Source organism: Atractosteus spatula, chromosome 23 (assembly GCF_055471065.1).
Source record: "Atractosteus spatula isolate fAtrSpa1 chromosome 23, fAtrSpa1.hap1, whole genome shotgun sequence".
Lineage (NCBI taxonomy): Eukaryota > Metazoa > Chordata > Actinopteri > Semionotiformes > Lepisosteidae > Atractosteus > Atractosteus spatula.
The window spans coordinates 6874116-6897898 of record NC_142728.1 but is presented as its reverse complement, the minus strand read 5'-3'; the positions used below and the strand labels follow the sequence as shown (position 1 = coordinate 6897898).

Below are 23783 nucleotides of genomic sequence, written 5' to 3'. Positions count from 1 at the left end.
GCCTAGTAGGTTTAGCAGCAGACCTTTGCACTATATAATTGGTAGTCTTCTGTTTTTATACCAACTATACCCCCGTTCTAACTGGGCTCTGTTTGCTCTTGCTGGACGTCATTAGTTGCCTGTTGTTCAGACATGTCTTACACCTGTCCAACAATCTCATTTATTGATTCACTTGCAGAAAGTGCCCTGTCAGTCACAATGCCAATTAACCTACTTGTTCTCTACCTTTTAAAACCTCTACCTTTGCACCTTGTGATGACGCAGCTCTCCACTTGTATACCTAGACTTACATTCATCTTTTCATCTCTATAATAATAATAATTGCTTACACTTATATAGAGCTTTTCTGGACACTCCACTCAAAGCGCTTTACTGGTAATAGGGACTTCACTCCACCACCACCAGTGTGTAGCCCCCACCTGGATGATGCGACGGCAGCCATAGTGCGCCATAACGCTCACCACACATCAGCTATCAGTGGGGAGGAGAGCAGAGTAATGAAGCCAATTCATAGATGGGGATTATTAGGAGACCATGATTGGTAAAGGCCAATGGGAAATTTGTCACCCCTACTCTTTTCGAGAAACGCTCTGGGATTTTTTTAATGACCACAGAGAGTCAGTACCTCGGTTTTACGTCTCATCCCAAGGACGGCGCCTGTTTTTACGGTGTAGTGTCCCCATCACTATACTGGGGCATTAGGACCCACATGGACCGCAGGGTGAGCGCCCCCTGCTGGCCCCACTAACACCTCTTCCAGCAGCAATCTTAGTTTTTCCCAGGAGGTCTCCATCCAGGTACTGACCAGACTCACATCTGCTTAGCTTCAGTGGGTTGCCATTTGTGAGTTGCAGGCTGATACGGCTGCTGGCTGCTATAAAAACTGCCCCCCCTATTGATCTGGACCACTTTTAAAGGAAGCAATCAGCAGCTGCAAACCATCTGCTTAAGATTCTGGCACCTGAAATCTTTGTGTTTAAATACTATTGCTGCATTGTCCGTGACAGAGCAAAGGCAACTTTTGTCACACTGCATTCATTTGAAATTCTTTATATCCTCAAGGAGCTGTCAAAGGATTCTGTATGACAGAAAGTATCAAATACTAAAACTCAAGAAATATGTAAAAGCTATGAAGTGCCAATAATGTGAATACCTGCGCTACACTATGAAAGAGGAACTCAATTTAACGCTGAATTACTTTTAATCTGATTACTTAGTTTTAGTCTAGGAAAAAGCACTAAGCTTTTGTAGTTTGTGATGTCTAGGGAAAAAGCTCACTGATGAATAGTTCACTGGAAAATAGTCTGTTGGTTAGGGTTACAGATAAAAAATACTGTAACACAAATTATATTACTGGGGGTTTCTTACTTGGTCATCTTGTTTCTGCTGGGTTATATGTCTACATTTGTGACCACTGGGTTGCGGAAAAAAATATGGTGAACTCTCAGTATGCCTTGCTGTGATCTCAATTACACTTGAAATGTTGCTTCATTTTGGTATTTTGGTAGTATTAGTATTATTAAAAAATAAAGATAGCTGATAATCTGAAAAGGCATACGAATCACAGTAGTGCACATCAGGGTAATGTAATGGTAGTCTTCTCTGATGCTTGTGATGTTAACAGTTTACATTTATTGATGTAAAGAGTTAATGCAGATTTTTAAATGTGCTTTACCGAAGAGCTGGAAGACTTAATTTACAAGTTTGGCAGATTTAAATAAGGTTTCAAGCTCAATAAAGATGTGCAATATATCACATACATAAAGGTATCACATACAAAAGGTTTTATAATATTGCTTGTTATTGTGCCCTTTATAATCTTAGAATCACTACATTTCAATACAATTAATTAATTATTTAGGTTCCTACATGCATTTTGACTCATGTAGCCAAGAGGCTTTTTTAATGAACTGTGAGACAGAATATATAGAATATACTGTATATGCAATGATAATGGCCAAGATGGAGTTCCAGATTAGACAAGTCATCTGAGATTTCAAGCAAATCACCAGTTAACAAGAAGAAAAGTACTTATTTTATGCCTCTCAGTACTGAATTTTGGACAGTCACTATGCTGTAGCATATATTTCAGCTATGTGTAGTAAAATGATTTGGAGGAATGAACAGCTTTATGAAGATACACCAAAGGGGGGCATGTAGAATTATGCCTGGTAGAAAAGGCATGGTGAAATGAGGCTTCACTTTGTAAATACCCAAGAGTTTTTCTAAGTCTTACCATTAAAAGGAAGAAAGTGCTTGTAACACCAATCTAATGTATCTAATGATTTGGGAATGATCAATATTTTCAGAAACATTTGATGATCATTGTCAAAATGGATTCTCTGATTGGAAAGGTTGTCATTGCCAGAGGAATCGCATCCAGCTTCTTACTTTAATTTTTTTTCTTTTATTTCATTTTAATTTACTGCTTAGAGGACTAATTATTGGAATATTTCCACTGACATTTATGTGAGCAGAGATTCTAGTTAATTGCAGAGTGCACATGCAGGATGTAACTTTTTTCTTTTTTTGCTATTTGGCATTTATGCTTTGAATAAAAATGAACAGAGATGAAGCTCAGATGCTCTCTCATTAACGAAGGAGTCCCTGGTGAAATGGTCTTGTTCAAGCCTAAAGAATTCAAAAGCTGATTGCTCTTAATTATTTTGCTGTCTGACTGAGCTTTTTGTGGAAGAGACAAATTTCTGTAAATCGCACAGGCTTAGTAATGTCCTGTGCCAGTAAATATTGAGTAATTGCATGAAGAGATCTACAAAAGGGGGAGCTATTCTAAAACATTTGCCAAATACAGACACTGGAGAATATAACATGGATAATGCATAGGCCTCAAATGCTGATTCACTGTTAAATACATACAGTACTGATTTCTCTAGCTTTCTAATGCTTTGGATGGCTTCCTGTAACACAGTTGAAACTTATTTTGTTATTTCACATGGTCAGAATGAACTATAAAACAGACATTTTAATCTAAATTGTCATATCATCAGTCATTTGGCTTAATGTGAACCAGTATTTGCTGTATACTGTATGTGGTGTAAAGTTGTCATTTTATGTGTTAAAGTACACGGCTTGCATACTGTATAAACCAAAGTGTAAAAACTGACAAAAAAACTGTAATAATTTAAAAATCAATTATTTCTACAGCAAGAAGAACACACGCCAATACCGTTTTAGCTCTTTTGATTTTTTTTTCTTCCTGTGATACAAAAGATAATCTCTCACAAAATGAATATGAAGCTCATAACCTTATAAAGTGGTCAGGAGCCCTGATACATGCCCTTTCTACTCATCTCTACACCCACAGTTTTTCTCAACCCTATTGATCCATCTGCCTTTGCATTGTGATCACTTTTATTGTAGTTTGGATTTTACTCAGAAAACTATTTGTTTTATCCTAGGCTCTTCAGGAAGGTCATTAAACTGAGCTTTGAAGTGCAGAATAAAACATTGAATCACATCATAGGTTCCATCTGCCAGCACTGTAATCTGGGCACATTGATGACGATGCATATGGCGCATGCAGATGGCACTGTGGTTAAATCACCACTTTAGTGGTAAGACAGTATTGAAAGACTGAAATTGTAACTGGTGTGATTCGTCTTTGTTCCTCGGTAAATTAAACTTTCTAGGGATTTATCAGCTTTGCAACATAATCTGGTGCAACATGGAAATTGCTGTCCAGGCAGCTTTCAAACCATTTATGTTTTACTGACAATATTTGCTGTGTGAAGCAAAAGCTAAAGCATATATTCCAAACAGCTGCTTTCAAAAAAGTAATTTGTCTTCCTGTGCAAAGTGGGTTGGTTATTGACATCTTAAGCATGCATAGGGTGTATATAATGTGTTCCCATGACTGTTTGTGTGTGTATCAAATGTCACTAATTGACTTATTGTAACTGAACCACAGCATGTAACTCTCATCTCTGTCGAATGGCTCTTTCTGTAGACAGCTCATTTAAAACTAAACCACATTAATGGATATCTGTGTCATGAAATTGTCATGTGTACAATGTCCATATTAGGTCATTCTTCTTTGTCCAAAAAATACTATGTGCCCCGATCTCAACACAATATTGATTTTTGGTTATAAAGATAATTAAAAGTACTGTATGTGCTTCTACACTAAGGTAATACAGTTGTTATTCCAAACTACAGTATATACAGTAAATTTAACATTTCCCTCAATTGATTATCATGAATTGTGACTTGAAAGATTAAACTGAAATTAATACCAACAGGTTACTTCACATTGCAGTCATTTACTGTACAATAAATTAAACATTAAGGGGAAAATAGCTTGCCCTATATCAGGTTATTTGTATTAACTAGGACCCTTGAACTGACTAATTGTGTTTACAGTTTCTAGGACACTGTTGCTAATTTTCTCCTATTTATAATACAGTGAGCAGTTTGCCATGTCAAAGATGTCCAGAAAATACCATTTCATCTTCCCTTCTGTTTTTTTTTGGTCTTTTTCATCCTTTACAATTCAGCACAGCAATTATGACAGACGTTCCATCCAATTACAGTGTAGACGAGCTATAGATGAGATGGAGACCTCAACAACGGTCTTAGCAAGCAAAATCATTAATGCAATTCTAACAGTCAAGGAGAAGTTAGTCTCAGAGGGAAGATTTTACTATAATTTATTTTGCTCTGGGTGAGTGGGGAGACATTAAGCAGGGGCCCGCTGTACCAAAGTAAATACATTGTATTAGTGCTCTTAACAGTTCTATATTGTTCAATTATTTCTAACTTGCTAAGCAGACACCCTTATCCAGAATGACTTGTAAAACACGCACTGAATGAAATATACATTAGGTCGTATACAGCAATAGTTTAATAAAATGCCGGCCAACATTGGAAGTGAAATGTAAATTCTGTGGTGTGCTAAAATATGAAAATATAAGATTTAAAGAGGTATACAGACAGTGTAGACACTCAACACTCAACAATCAAGACAGCATGGTTATATGAGCTCCCATATCCATAGTGAACAGAAGAACACTAGCAGCTTCCAAGTCAAGGACATACTGTACAGAGTAATGTAAATGAGAGCTGAGATCTCAAAGTTAATGTCTAAACAGATTAGGTCAAAGCAAATGGTGGAATGAATAAACTTACAGTACATCCTCGCTTTACGAGACTTATGAGGGGAAGGTGTGTTTGGTATTGCCAGCTGTCCATTACATTACCAATGAGATATTTCAAATCCCCAAAACACTATTCATATATGAACAAAAATATACACAGTATATACTGTACAGTATATATGCTTTCTGAATATGTATGAACATGAATGCACAGTATATAAAAATAATATACTATTGTGTATTAACACCGTATTGCAGAAAGAATATACTGTATTGATAAGAGACTAGTCTCGTCAGCATTGTGCAGTTGGGAAAATATGATGTCTTCAACTTGCATATGTTTATTCGATTTCTCACTCAACAGTTCTCTCTCTTCAGTAGGTGCACGCAAAGCTTTTATTCATTATGCTTGACATTTACAAACTCACCAAAGCCATTCATCACTGCATTTGAAATTCAATTTCATATGTTTGGCTACAGATTGCAATTCAACACCATGGACATATACACCACAAGAATGTTGCTGCACGTACCATTTTAAAACAGCTTCATCGAGTTATGTCTTATGAACCTCTTCCGTATGTTTCCTTGCACCAATGATTTTCTGGTTGTGGTCCTATATATATTTCATACTTCAGCAACGTTTCCTTCATTTTGCCAATATATGAAACCATTTACTTGTTGCTATCATATCTCTGACATTCCAAATTCTAATTCAATCAACTCTTAGTTTCTCAGTCACCCTCAGATTGACTCTTTTCCTCTTCTCACTACATAAATGTCTATTTCGCTGATTCATGAATTATGTTTACTTGCTACCTGTATGGATGTATAAGTATTGAGGTTCCATATTTATAAAAAAACTCCAAAGCTACTGTACCCCTTTGCAAATTCTTCAGTGTACCAATTTAATATTACAAAAATAGCTCAAAATACAGTATTTACACTTTTAAGTAAAATACATATTCCCTGAATTTATTTGGCATTTTTTTTAATGTTTATTTGCAAGAAGATTACTCTGTTAGAGCCGATGCGCCATTGCACACCAGATTTCAAACTGAAGGTTTCTCAGAGGATCCAGCAGTCCCTGGTAATTTCTTTTAAATTTATGACAATTTTAAATGAGGCAACATGATCACAACAAAGTGTTTATAATTTGTGCACAGGTACCTTCAGCTTTCTGTGCCCAGAACGTAATTGACTAGTGAATTGTGGAAATGTCAAAAGACATTTACATATTTTTTTATGTCTGTGGGGTATTTGTGAATCACACAGCTTTTTTGCAATTGCAGCCTGATAACAGGCTTTTCTAATTGATGAAACAGCACCTCCAATAAAGCTACAAATGAGTACAGGCTGTGTGGGGAGAGCCCACAAATCTGCTGGATGTGCTTGCCAAGAAAATGTACAATCTGTTCTGTTGTGTCAGAAAAGAGAGAGGTTGAAGTGTAAGGAAAGTGTGTGTCTATTACAAGTGAAAGGTGACTACAGATGTACTGTAAGTAAATAAAACCAGCAAAAGGGTATTTTGATGTGAGTTACATTATATGAATACTGAGCTGCACAAAAATGACAGAACTCTTCTATAGATAAATCTACCATAACAGTGATGAACAGTAGACATTACAAATATCTCAATAGTTTTCCTATTGAATACTGCCACCTTCAGCCAGCACAGCACTTTTGTGGAGTCATAGTGACTTCACACAAACAAGATAGACAATGTAAAACTGGGTGAACAAGTAAATTGAAACAGCGGGATATGAATCAAACATTTTCTTTTTCTTTTCCCTGACTGATCAATGCAAATAAACGAGTGTTTCAATATGATATTCACTGCTGGATGTATTTTCTGCATAGCATTCATCTTATCAGCATGGTACCCTATCTGTTTGCAATGCTAGGTTTATCACTAGCAATACCTGACTGAGAGGCATTAATGTTTCTAGCTTTACATGTTCTTACCAAGCACCCTGATTTGTGAACCGAGCCACTGAGATTTCAGCAAGAGAACAAGGACAAAAACACAAAACAACCTGAAAACATTAGATTTCATTTTAACAATGGACTGTAAAGGCTATGGCACAGAGCTGGTTTCATACAAGTTTCATAGTTTTATTCCTAGACAAGTTTATTTGAAATTACCTGACTTAATTCATGATTAACCTATTTGGGGTTTATACAGACTATTGAAAAATCCATCCATCCATTTTCTAACCACTTCACAAAATACAGTGTAGAGGGTCACTGGGGAGCAGGAGCCTATCTCCTTAAGCAAAAAGCACAAAGCGGAACACACACACACACTCACACCAGGGCCAATTTTCCCAGAAGCCAATTAACCTGCCAGTATGTCTTTGTATTGTGGGAGCAAACCAGAGCACCTGGAGGAAAGCCATGTGAAATAAAGAGAACATACAATACAAACTACAGTACATGCATATAGCAGGAACTGAACCCAAAGCCCCAGCACTGCAATGCAGCATAGCTAATTCCTACTGTACACCCCAGTGCTGCCCTATTGAAAATTAATTTCAGTATACAGTATACTGTGTTATACAGTGTATTACAATGTGTATCAATATATTATATACTGAGAGCATTAGAAATGCTACAAATGTTATTGGTTCTTATATATGTTGTATTTTTTCTTCGTTATTATTTTTTTGGGAAAGCATGGCCTTTGATCATGGGAACATAATTCTAGTGGTACATATACTGTACTTTAAATGTAATATTGATCGTTATGTGTCTTCACTGCTGGTTTCGATCACTTTTTCCTTCAGCCTGATGGTTGTACAGATTTCTAAATGACTTGGGATGTGTTAGTATCTTACAGTCACTAATGCAATATTCTCACCTTACTGTCTGATTGATCACCTTGTCCTTTGCAAGTTTTGCAAGGCCTTATTTCCAGTGTTCCTAATTTGGCTCCATGGAGAACGTTTTCCAAAGTAATAAATGAAAATTGTATCGGTGGTCTCCATATTTATGTCTGACAGCATATCAGAGCCAAAACTGGGGAGTAAGTGGTACGTGGATCACTGACTGAAAAATATTTTAACTTTAAATTAATAGGCCAGTCTTGTGGCCTAAACTGTCATTCTTTTAGGGGTAACTGAGTTCGATATATAGTATCTTTCTCTTGTGGTCTGAGAAAATAATGGTTCAATAGAAACCTACACAATTTTTAAAACTGATAGCTTATTTGTTGTATACATGTCTTTTAGGCTGTGAAAAGTCTACTGGTTAAAGCACAGCACGACTATGGGCCTATGAGACCGTTTTGATGTTTTCTCCTTACTGTAACATGAAGACCTTTGTTTCTGCAAAGTGTTCCTGAAGCCAGATTGAATGCTAAGGACTAAACCTCAAGAGTATTATTCATAAAAATGGATTCATTACAAAAACAAATGTAGTATTCATGGACAGGGATTCAATGCAATGCTGGAATCTCATAAGAAAAGCAATGAGCAGAACTGTTGTTCAGAGAATGGCTTTCAAGATGTTGTTGATTCCAGCTATAGCTAAATTAGACTATAATATCTTTCACTTTCCGTGCTACCTTCTTTAATGCATTTCATGCAGAGCCTTAATTTGCTTCATTTTATGCCTTACCTTACCTTGAGATTTGTTGATGCAAACTAGAAGAAAATGTAATTTGCATACATTTGTATCAGTCGCCTTGAAAAACACTAGTTAAGATACACTCAGATCATTTTCAAGGGCTGAGAAAGATGGATTCACCTGCCACAAGTGAGTACTCTTCTGATGTTGAAAAGAAAAACACACCACCAAGCTGTCAATAGTCACCAGAAGCATTCTTGTTTTTCAAAGCTATCTTATATCTGAGAATGATGAGACCTGGTGAATGGATTGAAACAATCAGGCCCTACTGCAAGTTATCTAGATCTAAATTGTTTTGGCACCCACAGCACAGCATGCGTCAGAAGCTCAGAGCTCGTCGTGTGGTGCTGTGTTGCCCATTGTGTTGTGCTGCCAGCTGACATTTACATTATGCAACCCCCACCCCAAACAATTATTTTTCATTGTGAGACTGCCAAGTGGCAATGTGACTCATTTCAAACACCATGTGACTTGAGATCTGTTATTCTCTGAAGTAAATCTGGGAAGATCAAAACAAGACTGAACCATCATTTGCAGTGACAATAAATAAGCCATTTCTGGGGATGTGGGCAGTAGACTTTCTTTACCTCTCACTGGGTTTTTTTTCTCTTTGGTTTTTACAGAAATGGGATACTGGTACAGTAGTTGTTTTATTTAATCACTATTGACATTTTAAACAGGCAATACCTACATGAATGAATAGCTAATCTGTTATTCTTTTTCACATTCTGGAGTCATCTTCTCTTGTGATACACTTGTGCTTTGATTGACAAAGTAGGGACAAACCATTTGTGTGTGAAGTTACTACATATTTTGCCATTTTTGCCATCAATTGCCATTTTGTTTAAGTGCTATTAATTGTTTAATCCAAGAAAAGCAAATTTGGGGGGCTCCTTAAGAAATCCTACACTGATAAAAACCTAGGAAACCAATTTTAAAGTATTACTGATGAGTAGGAAAATGCTTTTCATAAAAACGTCTTCACTTAATAAAAAAGCAAATCAACTTTAATTTATTCTTGCAGTAAGACACGTCTTTTTTATCACTTCTTCACCTAACAAATTGGGATTGTTACAGGAGCCTGTGTGTGTCTTTACAGAATAAGCCAATGTGAGAAAAAAAATAATTTTACATTTCCATATACTGGTTGTGCCCAGAAATATACTAGTAGCCTTGACATAATTGACAGTGAAGTGAGGCAGTCTCACAGATAGAGCTCTCTCTCTCTCTCACTAGGTCAATCAGTTTCTTTCACTTCTTCTCACAGAGAGACTGATTAATTAGTAAAAAAAAATGACAGCAGCTCTTCTTCAGTTTTAAGTATCACTTATTGCATCCAGTCGTTTTAAACCTTCTGGTCACAAAAGCAAACGAAAGCTAAACAATCAAGTGATCGGTTGGTGCTGCTCTGTTATCAGCAGCTCAAGGGTTTAAGAGGGATTCTATGCTTGTCTGTTAAAAAAAATTGTTCACTCAACACAAGTGCATCCAAGAGGTTTCAGTGTCAATTAAAGGAGTAGGGCCTCCCTCATTGACAGTACTCCATGTCTGTATGTATCTGGGAGGCCAGAGTGGTCACCGAGAGCTGAGACAGACCCAAACATTTAATCACACCCCTACTGCTCATGTACATTCACTTGGGCAACATTTAAACAATTATTTACCACTGTTTAGGGAATCTCCATCACCATCAGCTTGTTTTTCAATGAATGTTTTGAAAAAATATTTTATCTATACTACAGAACGTTAAAGTGTCTAGAGTGCCTTTCCAATGCAGGGGCTCCTTCAGCGTCATGAACAAGCACACTATGCACTGTGCAGTGACTGTCTTGTCCCCTTGTTAATGAGGTGGGGGTTCTCTTTGTTTCTGCAGAGAATTTGCGCGCTGGAAGGTGAGGAACACCGCTATCGAGAGGAGGGATCTGATCCGGAATCCCCTTCCCCTAATGCCGGAATTCCAGAGGAGTATTCGCCTGTTGGGGAGGAGACCCTCTGTCCAGCAGTTCATTGACACCATTATCAAGAAGTACGGGACCCACATTCTGATCTCCGCCACTCTGGGAGGTAACTGCCTGGCTTTGTACTTGGTTCCAACATTGAAAAAACCTGACTCCTGCACTATCACTATAGTACACTTCAGACTTAACTTAACTAAACCCTCACATAAGTCAGGCTAAGTTAGCTGATTGGGGCCAAATGGGTTACATTAATTACTTAATGACCAATTCCAATGGAGATATAGAAAGAAATCCAAATGTGTAGCGTTGCAGCGTCCTGATCTTAAATATATGACATTATTTTTCAGTTGTGATACTACTTCCCTTATACAATATCTTTATTGTCAAGATTAGTTGTAACAGTAAAAATAGCTTAAATAGTTACAGATGTTTTGTCTAGCATTTAAAAAAAATATATAATATGGACCTGAAATATAATATATTTATAATATGTATTAATATAATAATGCTCAAAATAAGTTCTCCTGATTAATGCAACACATTGCTAGTTCTGTTTGCCATGTTTAACTGAGCTCATTTTGAGTTAAATATATTTCAATAGGATTAGTTATTTGTCAATGGAAATAATATTTACAAATGTGGTGGAAGTATATTCAAAAGCAATTGCAATCTGACAATAAGTTTTAATACAAGCAGTATGCAGATAAAAGCTGGTGCTTTTTTGAAGAATTGTAATGCTATTCTGCTATACAGAACTTTATGTTGAAAGCCATGATTTAATTTAAGTTTAAAAACAGAATATACAACAGTTTTAGGGAAAAAAATGTTCCAGAACTATATAAACAATTAATGTATTTTTAACTCGCTTTGAGTAAAGTAAATCCAGTTTTACCAAAAGTTACAAACCTTTAATGTCCGAATCTTGCACTATGCAGGATAATATTGTCAAGCAATGGTTTATCATATGACAAAGTACTGGCATCTGGCTTTCGATCGAGAGAATTATTTAAGAAGCATTAAATTGCAGTATAATATACAAGCCTGCAAGCTGTTTCAACTTGATACCATAATTATGACATTCAGGAAGCTTGTGAAAAATGTATTAAAAACAAACAAAACAATCTCAACAATAAAACAGGAGCAGCAGAATTTGTGGAGAGACAGATGTGTACTGTACCTGCTAGCAGCCAGTCTACGAAATTCTATTAAATATGTTCTGATGTAGAGAGAACAATATATCATGAGCGCAAATATGTCTGAACGTGGACAGGGGAATAATAAAGGAAAACAAAAAGATTGCCAAAACGTTATGAAAACTGTAGGGAATATGATAGATGATTTTCAGAAATGTATCATGTACCCTGAAATAGGTGATGCATTGTCAGGCTAGCTAACAGAAGGAAGTGTTAAAAAAAGAGAAACACGTAAAAGCTGACACTTGAAAATGTTGAGCTAATTCTGTTGTATGGTAAAAATTAAGTTAATCATGCTTCAGGAGCTACCGCATTCATATGAAAGCACTAGTTACTAGAGGCAAAGATCCCACATGAGCGCTAACTCTATCAGCTAGCTGGAGACCAGAGAGAGAGAGAGAGAGGACTTAACCACACATCTACCACCACCACCAGAGTAAACATCCTTTCCATTTTTCACATAAACCTATTAACAGTTTTTCTTGCCACCCAGCTGACTATGAGATAGAAAAAAAATCATTAAAAAGATCAATTGCAAAGCAAGCTTGAGAGATGCTAATGAAATGAGGATTAGTGGACTCTACTGATGTGTACCATCCATGGAGATTGATGGTAAAAATGCAAATATGTCCTAAATCATAAGCACTCTAAACACTAGTCATAAGTAAACAAAACATAAGCTGACACTTGCATGCATTATCCATTCATATTCTGTTCTTCTGGTATTATAGGAATTATTTACAAAGCAAAGTCATTTTAGCACCGATTAAAGTACACCACCACACCACTTCACATCGATGAGGCTTCAGTTCTGACACACTCTATAAGTTGGCCATATGACCCTATAACATTGGAAGACATTAAGAAAAAATATGATCTCAATGCCTCTATGTTCTCCAGAGTGTATGCCTTAAAGAAGGATTATAATTTTCTATTTTTTGTTTATATACAGTATTGCCATCTTACTATTCAGCTCTCTTTGTGATTCAAACTTATTAAACTGCTTATTTTCATTCATTACAGTGTGTTGAAATAATATACCAATCTGCCTGTTTCACAGTAATAGCAATGATTCCTATACAGAGGCTGCATGTACATCTGGACATAATTTAAACCATTTCTTGTGACATGACACAAACAGTAATATTACAGAAGTAGCACTAATTGGACAATACCTTCTCTCAGTCACATATTCGATACGTCTCATAACAGCTGTGCCATTTTGTTTCTATACACACAGTAATAAGATTACTGGTTACAGAGATGAAGAAATTTGATCACTTGGGTCAAACATGCAAAAATTACACAAAAGGAACTATGACACATTTCCTTTGAAGTGGAGAAAGCAGTGTATCCTTGCAGGGTGTTAGATTGAGATATAATGAGAGGTTTTCCTTTGCTTTTGAGGTCCACACTTCAGTTTTCTTAAATCACAGTTAAAACAAAGTTCTTAACACAAAGCATCCACTTATGGCTTACTTCAGATGAGAAGCCAGGAGCTGATGGGTTTGAAGCCTTAAATGAGCTTTAATGGAGACTAGGATGCAACCGGTGGATATTTATTGTGGGATAAAATGTATAAGCATTTGAATAAGGTGCATTTTTTATCTGTTTATTAACTTAGGTTTGCTGTTTTTATTTTAAATTAAGTGGTCAAATTGGTTAGAGGGTTTTCCATAAAGCCTGCTGACCTTTATGTGTACTCCTGTTCTTATAGGACAATATAGCAGAGACTTTAACTATAGTATTGAAGTGTTACCTGAAGATGTTACAATATTCTTCAGTATATATAAAAAAATCAATTAAAAATATATAAAAAAATAATACATTAGTGGAACATAAAAAGAGTTAATTCTACAATGCTTATTTTACCACTGATATGAAGGCTGATTAACAAATGAAGACTAGTTAATGTTTTAATAAGGTATAAATCCCAGGGCTGTTATTTTATTACTAACATTGCTTATACAATATTACCATAAAGTTTTTTTTTACCTTACAAGTTCATCTTCAGATCATTATTTAATAAAAAAGGCTTTCGTTCTCTGAGAGTACTTGGAGTAAAATTTATTACACTGTTCCTTAATGGAAAGTCAATACTTTCTCTGTAGCTCATCCTGAGGATTAAATTACTCAAGCTGGCTACAGAAGGTATATCAACTTTCTTCCAGTTTATTAAAACTGTAATTATACCTCCTCTACAATCTTATGAATTTGTTACCATGTTCATTTTACAAAGTCCACTGTTTCTAATTATTTTGAAAAAGAAAAAAGTTAAACAACAGGTACTCCTGGTATTTAAAATATAGAACTTTTCTAAGAAAGTAATGGGTGAGAACTACTGCCAGTTGTACACATATATACATGATTTTTTAAGAACATTGGAATGGAGAGCAAGAACAAGTCCATACTCCACAGCTATTGCTTCAAGTCGTTGGGATGCTAAAAATATATAAAAAAGGAAATAACTGTAAACAAGGAAATAACAGAGAATAGATACTACAACTTAGAAAAGACTTATCATATGATCCTGAGTGAATTCTCCTTAGTTATTATTTTAGACCCTCTGGAAGTTATCAGAAACCCATTGACCTTTGGAAAGAAAGTATGTGTGTGATTTAAAAACATAACCCTACAGGAGATAGTGGAATAGCAGAGAGCCTACATGACCTTCTCCTGCTGGGGAGAGTCCAGACAATTGTAAACTCTTCCTACAGCAGTTGTTCAATGAGGCATGAGGCACAGGGAATGACTTTAGCCCCAGGTACAAGTGCTCCAAGTAACCAAACATAGTGAGGGAGTCTTTGTTGAGCAGCCTAACAATATGTGACATGCAATCAAGCTTCCTGGGCAGTTTCTGAGTTTTTTTTTCAAAATGACTTTATGTTTTATGAAATAAAACATGAAAGAAGACATTTGATCACAAACATGTTATGTGCATATTCATATTTTAAATGGCCAGATTTATTCTATAGTATGCCAGAGCAAATTACAAGAACATTTTTGATTATAATGTGATTCCTTCAAAAAACACAAAATGCACTGAATCATTCATTTTCTAAGACTGTACACAAAAGAAGAAAAAAAGATCTAATTCATCACTGTTGCTAGCTGTCTTTCACAGATTTGCTTTTCAAATACAGTCGTGTTTTGCTGTCTGATTTAACTCAAAATGTAAGATGATATAGATCAAGCAAATTGCATATAATAAAGAAGTTTTAAATGCTCTACCATCTGTAACACTGTCTCCAGTTTCTTATGGTAGCTGACACTTGAAGTGTAATTGTGTTCATCTCTTCACAGTTCTACTGTGCAAAATAGATCATTGTTATAATTCTAATACAAAAATATAGTTAATGCAGTATTGGTATTTACACTCTGATAAACACATGCAGACAATCAGCATGTAAATTAACAAAAATGTGATAATTCACCAAACACTGTAATGGTACTGCTAACATCTAAGACTGGAAATGCTGAAAATGGAGAAAAAGCAGACTGAACTCAATAATTAACATGATAATTAGCATAAGAAAATATTAGTGTTGTCAAGTATCATATCTTTTAAGTGGCATCTGTTGATTTAAAAAGTGTTGAAATGTTGACATTGAAGGCTGAAGGCACACTTTGTCAATGGTCAACCCAACACCACTGGTCTTTTCTCAAATACAGTATCTGTAAAACTACATGAAAACCATTGCAGCATTCACAAGATGCCAGTTTAGAGATATATGATCTATTTGTCTTTATTAAAGATACAAATCCGAAGTATTGTAGTTGTGATTATTGTAAATCACATTCTGTTGAAAAGTGTTGTTGAAATCATTTTGTTCAACAACTGACAATGATAATGCAACACCATATCACCAGTAAATTGTGCCTGAGGGATTAAGAAAGGCCAAATTTTCACTTCTTAAAATGTTGTCATTCAGTTAATAAAAAATGTTTTAAAATGTGATCAGCTTTAATCTCCTGCTTAGCTTTATGTTACAGTAGAGTGGATTTGTTATCAGTAGTAACTGGTGGCAATACTCATTGTAAATAACTGCCAGCAATGCATTACCATCAATGTTTCTAATCTGCCCTTGTGGATGTTCTGCAGGAAAATTTGCCCCAGCCCTTTCACAGCAATTCAAGAGTTCATGTTCGATTTTTATCAGCCACTGTAATTAATCTGACTTTAGATAATGTTTATGATATGTGACTGTTCCTACTGCAGTTGTTCTATACTAGCATTACTTAAACCTATTTTGTTGGATGATCACACACAGACTTGCGATGTTTTGTTGCTGCAGGAGAGGAAGCACTGACCATGTACATGGACAAGAGCAAGCTGGACAGGAAAATGGTCAATGCCAGCCAGAGTGTGGAAGCCCTGCACCAGCTGGCTTCCTCGTACTTCATCGACCGAGATGGAACAATGAGAAAACTCCATGAAATCCAAATATCCACCAACGCAATCAAGGTTCTTATTCATTTAACCTCCTTATCTTATTCCTTTTTTAATATGTTAATATATTATCATAACCGTGTTGCAATTCTTTCCTTTAATTGCTAGATCAATAAAAAATGAGAGTCTATCAGACAGAGCTCTTGGAAGCTTGAAGTCAAGCAAAACAAAATTTAAACAAAGTTGACGGTGACTGTTGACTCAGCACCACAACAAAGAGTAATATCCTTGATGAAACCAGTCAGATTGTTTCTGATGTGCATTGTATTATTCAGGGATCGTTGATTAAACCTTTACTAGTTTTCATGCAACACTACAGTATTCTATTTCCTGCAACAAGCTTGAATGCCCTTGAATTGCATTTTGGATCTCCAAGATCTGGAAATTTAAGAACAACAGTTTCTGTCTCAAACCATTTTCAGCATAAATTGTGCAGATTTACTTACTAATCCATTATATCCTGTCATATAATGAATATTAAAACACTGTTGTTAATCTGGCAGTGGCTTTTACTAATAATTAATAGCTATTAATGTTAATCTTACATGCTACTAAATCAGCCAATAAAGTACGATTTAGTTTTGGGATCTCTGATTTAATAGAAATCAATGATCCACCAGAATAACAATGGTGATTAAGATGGGGTTCCCTTAATTAAATTAGATTGCATTGTACAAGGGCCCTTTAATAAAATATAGACTAGAAAGAAACTTCCAATGAGATGCAATGAAAGGGTGTATACTGTAAGTGAATTGTTTTGGAGTTAATCTGGACATCCTTTCATTCACATTCACAGTTGTATTTATAACTGTATTATCAGAAATACCACATTCCAAAAAAATCTTGGCAAAAAGAAAACAAAGACTTTCTTAAAAGATGCAAATGTCTAATTGTTGTCTCCTTAGTCAGCATTGTGTGTGCTATCCAGGCAATTTGGATATTTAATCAGCAAGGAACTGTAGCTGAGCCTTTTATACTCTTCTGTATTATACTGTGAGTGAAAGGGAGGTTTGTTGGGACTATTGATTTGATTTTGATATACTGTAAAGGTTATTTCAGACTTGTTTTCCTCGTCTTCTTTTATAGTATACATTCTAAGATATTCCCTAATGAGGTAATTTTTACATTAAACAGAAAATTACCTATTAAAACAAAAATAGTTTAATAGCGTTTTTTAGTGTGCTTTCAGGTAAAAAAAATAAAATAATGAATACTGTCTCTTGCCATTTTGTTTTGGCCTAGCCAAATGTTTATGCTCTACCGACTTGAGTGAGATGGCAATATTTAACTGACTCTGTGTCAAATGGAGATAAACAAGATGGATGGCCCTGCCCCAGCTGTTACTGATGACAGCTTTCTGATATTCCTCCTTTTTTGCTGCAAGGAATTTTACCCAAGACACTTCAATGCATTTCACTGAGCCTGTAATAGACTTAAGGAAATGAACAGTAAGAATGTGGGCAAAGAAAGGCCTGGGAGCATAAGAATATCTTAAAATGTCTCTACAACATTTATCAAAACCTCATCGCAGGTCTGGATCTCCCTAAGCCTATCTTTTCTTAAAAGGTTTCAACAATGCCATATCATCCATCAAAATGCAGATTTTTGTCTACAGTTTTCTACTGTTGTTACTGTTGCCGTTATGCCCTAAGCAGTATTGAATCCTATAGCTTGAAATCTTTCATGGGAAGTTTTTCTATCTGATCCAATAATGTTTTTTAGACTGATACTTGCAATATTTCTGTCTCGGCTTCAGCTTTGTATTTTTAATGCGTATAAGCTCACTGCCAGTAGTTAAGTTGTAAATCACAAGGTGTCGGAGCTCAGTGTGAACAGTATAGAGCACATGTACAACCCATAGAGGTACCTGAGCGCTTAAGAGCGATATGTGTTTAACTTCAAGGTAATGCACATTTAATACATTTTTAATTTCCCACTGTAAATAACATCTTAACAGGGAAAATAAATATTTAATAATTTCAAATACCCTAATTATATTCTATTAGGCCTACTCTATTTCCACATTGAAGGACATAGCATTGTGTCTTTAGGCTTTCAGATTCCAACTGCATGATCCCCCGGTAGTCTACACTGTATAAATATTGAGTTTCAATGAGTGGGTCACAGAAGTAATAATCACCCCCCAAAACCTAAACAGTTTAAAATTCTGTTGTGACAGAAGACCCTGTTTTCTGGTTTCCCACAGTTCTGACTGAATCCCAGCAGGGGCTGAGAGGTTACACTTCCGACATGCAGAATTTTTGTTTAAACTACAGTATAACCTCTTCTAGCATTTGCAAGATTTTAGAGGTTCACAGTACTATCTTCTCATAATTATGTGGTCCAAACCATAAGCAGGTTTATGTTGTTTAGTTTCTTTGTAAGCTGTGGGGAAAGCTCTAACTATAGTGGATATTTGTCCAGAATGATCATTGATGATTTTCTGCACTAAAGTAACCCTTTTGCTTTCTCTAAACCAGGTGATGCGACTAAATGTGCCTTAGCTCAAGAATGTTGCCCAACCTTTTACCTGAGCAATCTTCACTGCTTATTTACATCTGGAACACTACAGTACCAAACAATTAGCTAGTTCAATGTATTTTCTCTGGACTCAGAACCTTTCAGCATATGGTGCAGCCAAGATTTGTTTTTCCATAATACGTCATGGGTGCATATATTGATTCAATTCAAACTGTCTAACACACATCCTGATATCTGTGTGCCACTCCCCATACACACCCATTGTAGTCAATGCCAAAAATCCAGCATTGACTTGCATGGCAGCATATACTGTACAGAGTAGAAAACTGTAAGGTTCTATTTTTTTACGCTTCCAGTCTTTTTTAAGGTGATTTTAGATTTTAAAACATGCATGTCATGTGCTGTGTTTTGAGGTCCAGGTGCATGGAAAGTGAACATTTATGAGGTACCAAGGCTGTGCTCCAGCACAATTTAAGAACAGGTCACTACAGGCTTTACTGTTGCTATTCTAGGAATTGTTTTACATTTTGCAGAATCTGCTTTATTAGAGTGATTTTTATTAGAGTTATTTGATATAATAGGCACACAGATATAATTAAACGCACTTCTATTATGTGTTAAGGATTGTAATTTAAGTGCACTAATGGTTAATTGCACTATTCGTCAGGCCTTCCTTTGTGGAAGTAATGTGTGGTTTTGGGATTTATGAGAGTGAATTACAGAGTTCTTTTGAGCCAGGAAAGCAACAAGATTAAACCCAAGGAATAAACTATGAAAACCAGACAAAAACATCTAGGGTTATTAGAAGCCTTAAACAAATACTCAGGTTAGATGGAAAGATTGAGGAAAACATCAGATACTGTATCACTCTAAAGTAGGAGTGAGAATCAGAAAAACAAGATAAGTCAAATTCTGTTTTTTTTTAAATAAATAAAATCATTTTAAATAGAAATTCCAAATCATGTTTTCCATTTTGATAAAGCTAGCAGGGACCAAGGCGACTATTTTTATTTTGTGACATTTCATAAATTATTCATAAAGAAGATCAAATACAGATAAATCATGCAGAACAATGTACATTTCAGCTGTGGAGTCTTCTTTGGGTGTGGAAAACTGTGTTGTGTGTTGTTTGTCTGTTGAATACTGTTTCAGACTTGGTTTCCAAATGTCTTGTCCTCTTCCATAGTATTTTGTGTTCATAGACTCGGTTCCGATGTTGACCCGAGCAACCAGAACATTCACACGGGCTCTCAATCTGCTTCCGACCCTGTGCAAATGTGTTCAGGACACGTCTCCCAACGGCCATTCATTTTTCAGTGATCCTCCCACATATTGGACCCTCCCACTCTCAATCAAGCAATTGAGAAGACTATTTTAAGGTGTTTCCCTGCATAGCCAGTGCTCTGACATTGAGCTAAGTGCTCAGTACTAAGCTTCACAGTACTGAAATGCTTAAAAGCCTTGTTCCTAAATTCACAAACATGGGACAATTCAGCCTTCCTTGTTTTTTTGTGGCTCGTAACTTTTTCACCACTTTTTCGGCTGTCTCCTCCGAAGCTATGGCTCCTCAGCTTTCTCTCCTGCCATTCCAGACAGGCTCATTCCACTGGTAGGCTTCACATTATCCAGACAGCTTCATTCCGGCCTGCCACTTCATATCTAGCAGCTGTATCCAAGCCAGTCTCTCCACTGCATGAAGGCAGCTTTTTTCCCAGGTTAAAATATTATTTCATAGAGCTGCATTTTTCAATAAGCCTGCATTATTAGCTCATCATCTCTCATTAAGTCTCAGTCACACTGAGCCTTCCCAAAGACTCTCGAGGCATCTCTGTGACACTGCACCGGGACCTTGGCTTGTCATTAGCCACAGTCTTGACGTCTCAGGGACCGCGGCATAACACATAACATATCTTCTAAAGAAGACTCTGACAGTCCGGTTTCTCAGTTTTACTCCAGCTAAACCTTGTAAATGTGTTTTGTGCCAGAAGATTAAAGACAGTCCACTTGAGCCATTCATTTTCAAGATGCACATACAACAAAAAAAAATAAATAAGGAAAACAACCACTTGTCTGTAATGCTGATTTAAATTACAGACAAGAGCTTTATTATTCTAAATGGTGCCATAGCTCTATTTTCCCTATTAAAATAAATTAAATGAAAGTTCTAATCTTTTGAGAAACCCATAAGAAAGCTGGCTGAGCTTTAATGAAAGTAGAAATTTATGATATCCTTCTTGTTAGTAATAGCTGCAATTATGTCTGGTCGACTACAAATTCAGAGGAAACGGTGAATTCAACTCAAAGGCTCTGTGTAGATGTTTTCTTAGCTATTCTTTACCTCACTCAGTCAAAGAACATTGCAGTTTACTACTGCAAGAGAATCACGCAGAAGAGTCATTTTTCCCTTCGGTAAAACCCCTTTGGTAAGACCCTTGTGAACAGCAGAAGATGAGGTATGGTTTTTGTTTTGTTGGTCATGTCTCATTGAGCAGTGCAGAACACTTAGCTAGAAGTCATATTACCATAGAGCGTAACATCTGGAATAATCCCTGAGCGAGACATTGGTGTACCAACCATGAGGCTAGCAACCTCATCTCAGTATGAAAAAGAAAAGACAGCAACCATAACATGTTCTTTTTTCAGTTTACCTGCTGTGTATTCCTGAAACAGTGTCCTGCAGAGAGAGTCTGTTAACTCAGAAATATATGTCAAATATCCCATAGTGTCACAATGTGATCAACATATCAAAAATGCTCATTATTAACAAGCAAAACCATATTTGCCAACTAGTAAAGAATACAAAAAAATTGAACCCATTTCTAGTCCAAGTAAATCCTCTGCTCCAGACAGACATAGTCATTACTCAGATTGAAGTTGCAATCATAATCCTTCAGGTGGACACTGTAAGAGAGCTGCAGCTATTAAGGTTGCACCCCTGTTTTTCTATTAAAGATTCATACTTGTATAGTTAAATATTGTAACGACCGCAGATTTCGGTACGGAATGGAGCAGGAATGAGACTCAGGAAATGGGGTTGAACAACACATTTAACGAATCAAAGTGGGGAAAGGTACACACAGAGGGACAGGGGTTACAGCGCTGCACCTTCACTAACACACACACACGAAGGGAAGAGGCTGTCTCCCAGGCTATGTCACACTATATACAGTCCCGCCCCCAGGCACTGTTCTTAGCCAGCCTTACGTGCGCATGGCTAAAGCGCCCCGCGTGGCGCTACAATATCGGTGTTAAAGAGGTCTGAGCCGCAAAACTATATTGAGAGGATCTGTCAAATTCTAATAACAATGAAATGAGCTGACAAATATAAAGAGATTATGTAGTTAATACTTTGGTTTCCTTGTCTGGGTAAGGATATGGCCAGCACTGACATGACACCCCTCACTCATAAGCCAGGGTACAAAATGTTGCAATGGTGACATTGGGGTGGATGGAGGGGTTCTCCAAGTGCAGTCAATGAGCATTTTTGTGTAGGGTAGTGAAAGATTTAGGAAATTAACTCCTCCTGAACTTCTGTTAAATACAATTATTTCCAATTACATTTTACAATTAAATTATCAAGTACATGCCATTCTTTATGATCAGTCCTAAGTCTTTAAATCATCCTTAAAAAAGCAACACCCAGTGTGCTCCAATCATATCAACTGTTTACATCCCCTTGGAAAACCACAATATTCTTCTCTTTTTTCTTTGCTATGGTTAAATGTCTTCCAGAGAATCACTGTCCAGCACCATTGTGTGCTTTAGATAATGCTGGTCTCTGCAGCTTTTAATTACTCTTCCAATCAATAATTTGTTAGATCTTCTATCCTTGTTAACCCCAGAGTGTGAGAACTCACTTAATGTAATTATAATGAGACCTTTCGCATCAGCACGTTAAAACTGAGTTTAGGTTTCATGATAAAAGCTTCTGTAGAGTCTTGCATATGAAATTGGGTTGATCTTGCTTCTAAGACACAGCATAGCACAGTTTTGAGTAGTAGTAAGGGGTCTGGGCTTGCAATTGGAAAGTTGTCATTGCTTCTGTCACACCTTTAAATAAGGTACTGTGATTCACTCATGTTTCTTCAATAAAATGCTGACATTTGACCAAAATGGCATAAAAGCACAAGATAGGTTCATAAAATGGTAGAACAGAAACAAGTAAACACATTTACCAAACAAGGCCCGATTCACACCCTTCATGGGCAGCAGGTCAAACTCACGGCAGATACCCTTTAATACATACAATACAATTCACTTCTGGACAAACCCTCTGCTGTGTTTCAGATTTAGTAAGGTTTATATCTTATTCTGGGTGATTTTAATATCCACATTGATTCACACCTTTCCAATTTAGATAAGGATTTTCTACCTTCGTTGAATTGCTTTGGTCTCAGACAGCATTTTTTTTGCAACTCACAAAAAAGGTCACACTTTGGACTTAAGTCATTGTAAATGACTATTTCTGATTATTTGTTATCTTTGATCTAGAATTGCCTGTCTCACACTCTTCAATCTTACTGTACATTCTGTAAGTTTTCACAACTCGATCAGCTGACCAGAATAGATTTGCTGAATCTGCTCTCTCATCATTGTCTTGCTTTCCTTTCTCTGATATTCTGGAAAACAAAGTGAAAACACTCTCTTTTAATTACACTTGATACCTCAGCTCCTCTCCCACAAACAAGAACATAGGTGGCATCTTTCTGCCTTGAATGTACATCTTCAGTCTTGGAAAGAGCACTAGATGCAAGCATGCAATGGAGTCTGCTTGATTCAGCTACTTCTTCCATATCTTTGAGAACAACCTGAAACTATCATACATACCTGTTCTTGACCATCAAACAATTGCTAAAGCCTAACTGTCCCGCTAAATTACCTGCCACATCCAAATTTTGCAATGATTTTTCAGATTTTTTTGCAACCAGGATTGACAATATCTGGTTGTTCTCTTTGCCAC

The 23783-nt window shown here is 36.4% G+C and overlaps 1 protein-coding gene across 1 annotated transcript in view; it reads left to right on the top strand.

The window, feature by feature from the left end:
* brinp1 (BMP/retinoic acid inducible neural specific 1) overlaps positions 1–23783 on the top strand; it is a 121197-nt gene that overhangs the window by 60428 nt on the left and 36986 nt on the right. Inside the window, exons 3-4 of the mRNA XM_088940623.1 lie at positions 10615–10805; positions 16188–16357. Coding sequence (XP_088796749.1) covers positions 10615–10805; positions 16188–16357 — 361 coding nt within the window. The remainder of the gene's footprint in view (positions 1–10614; positions 10806–16187; positions 16358–23783) is intronic.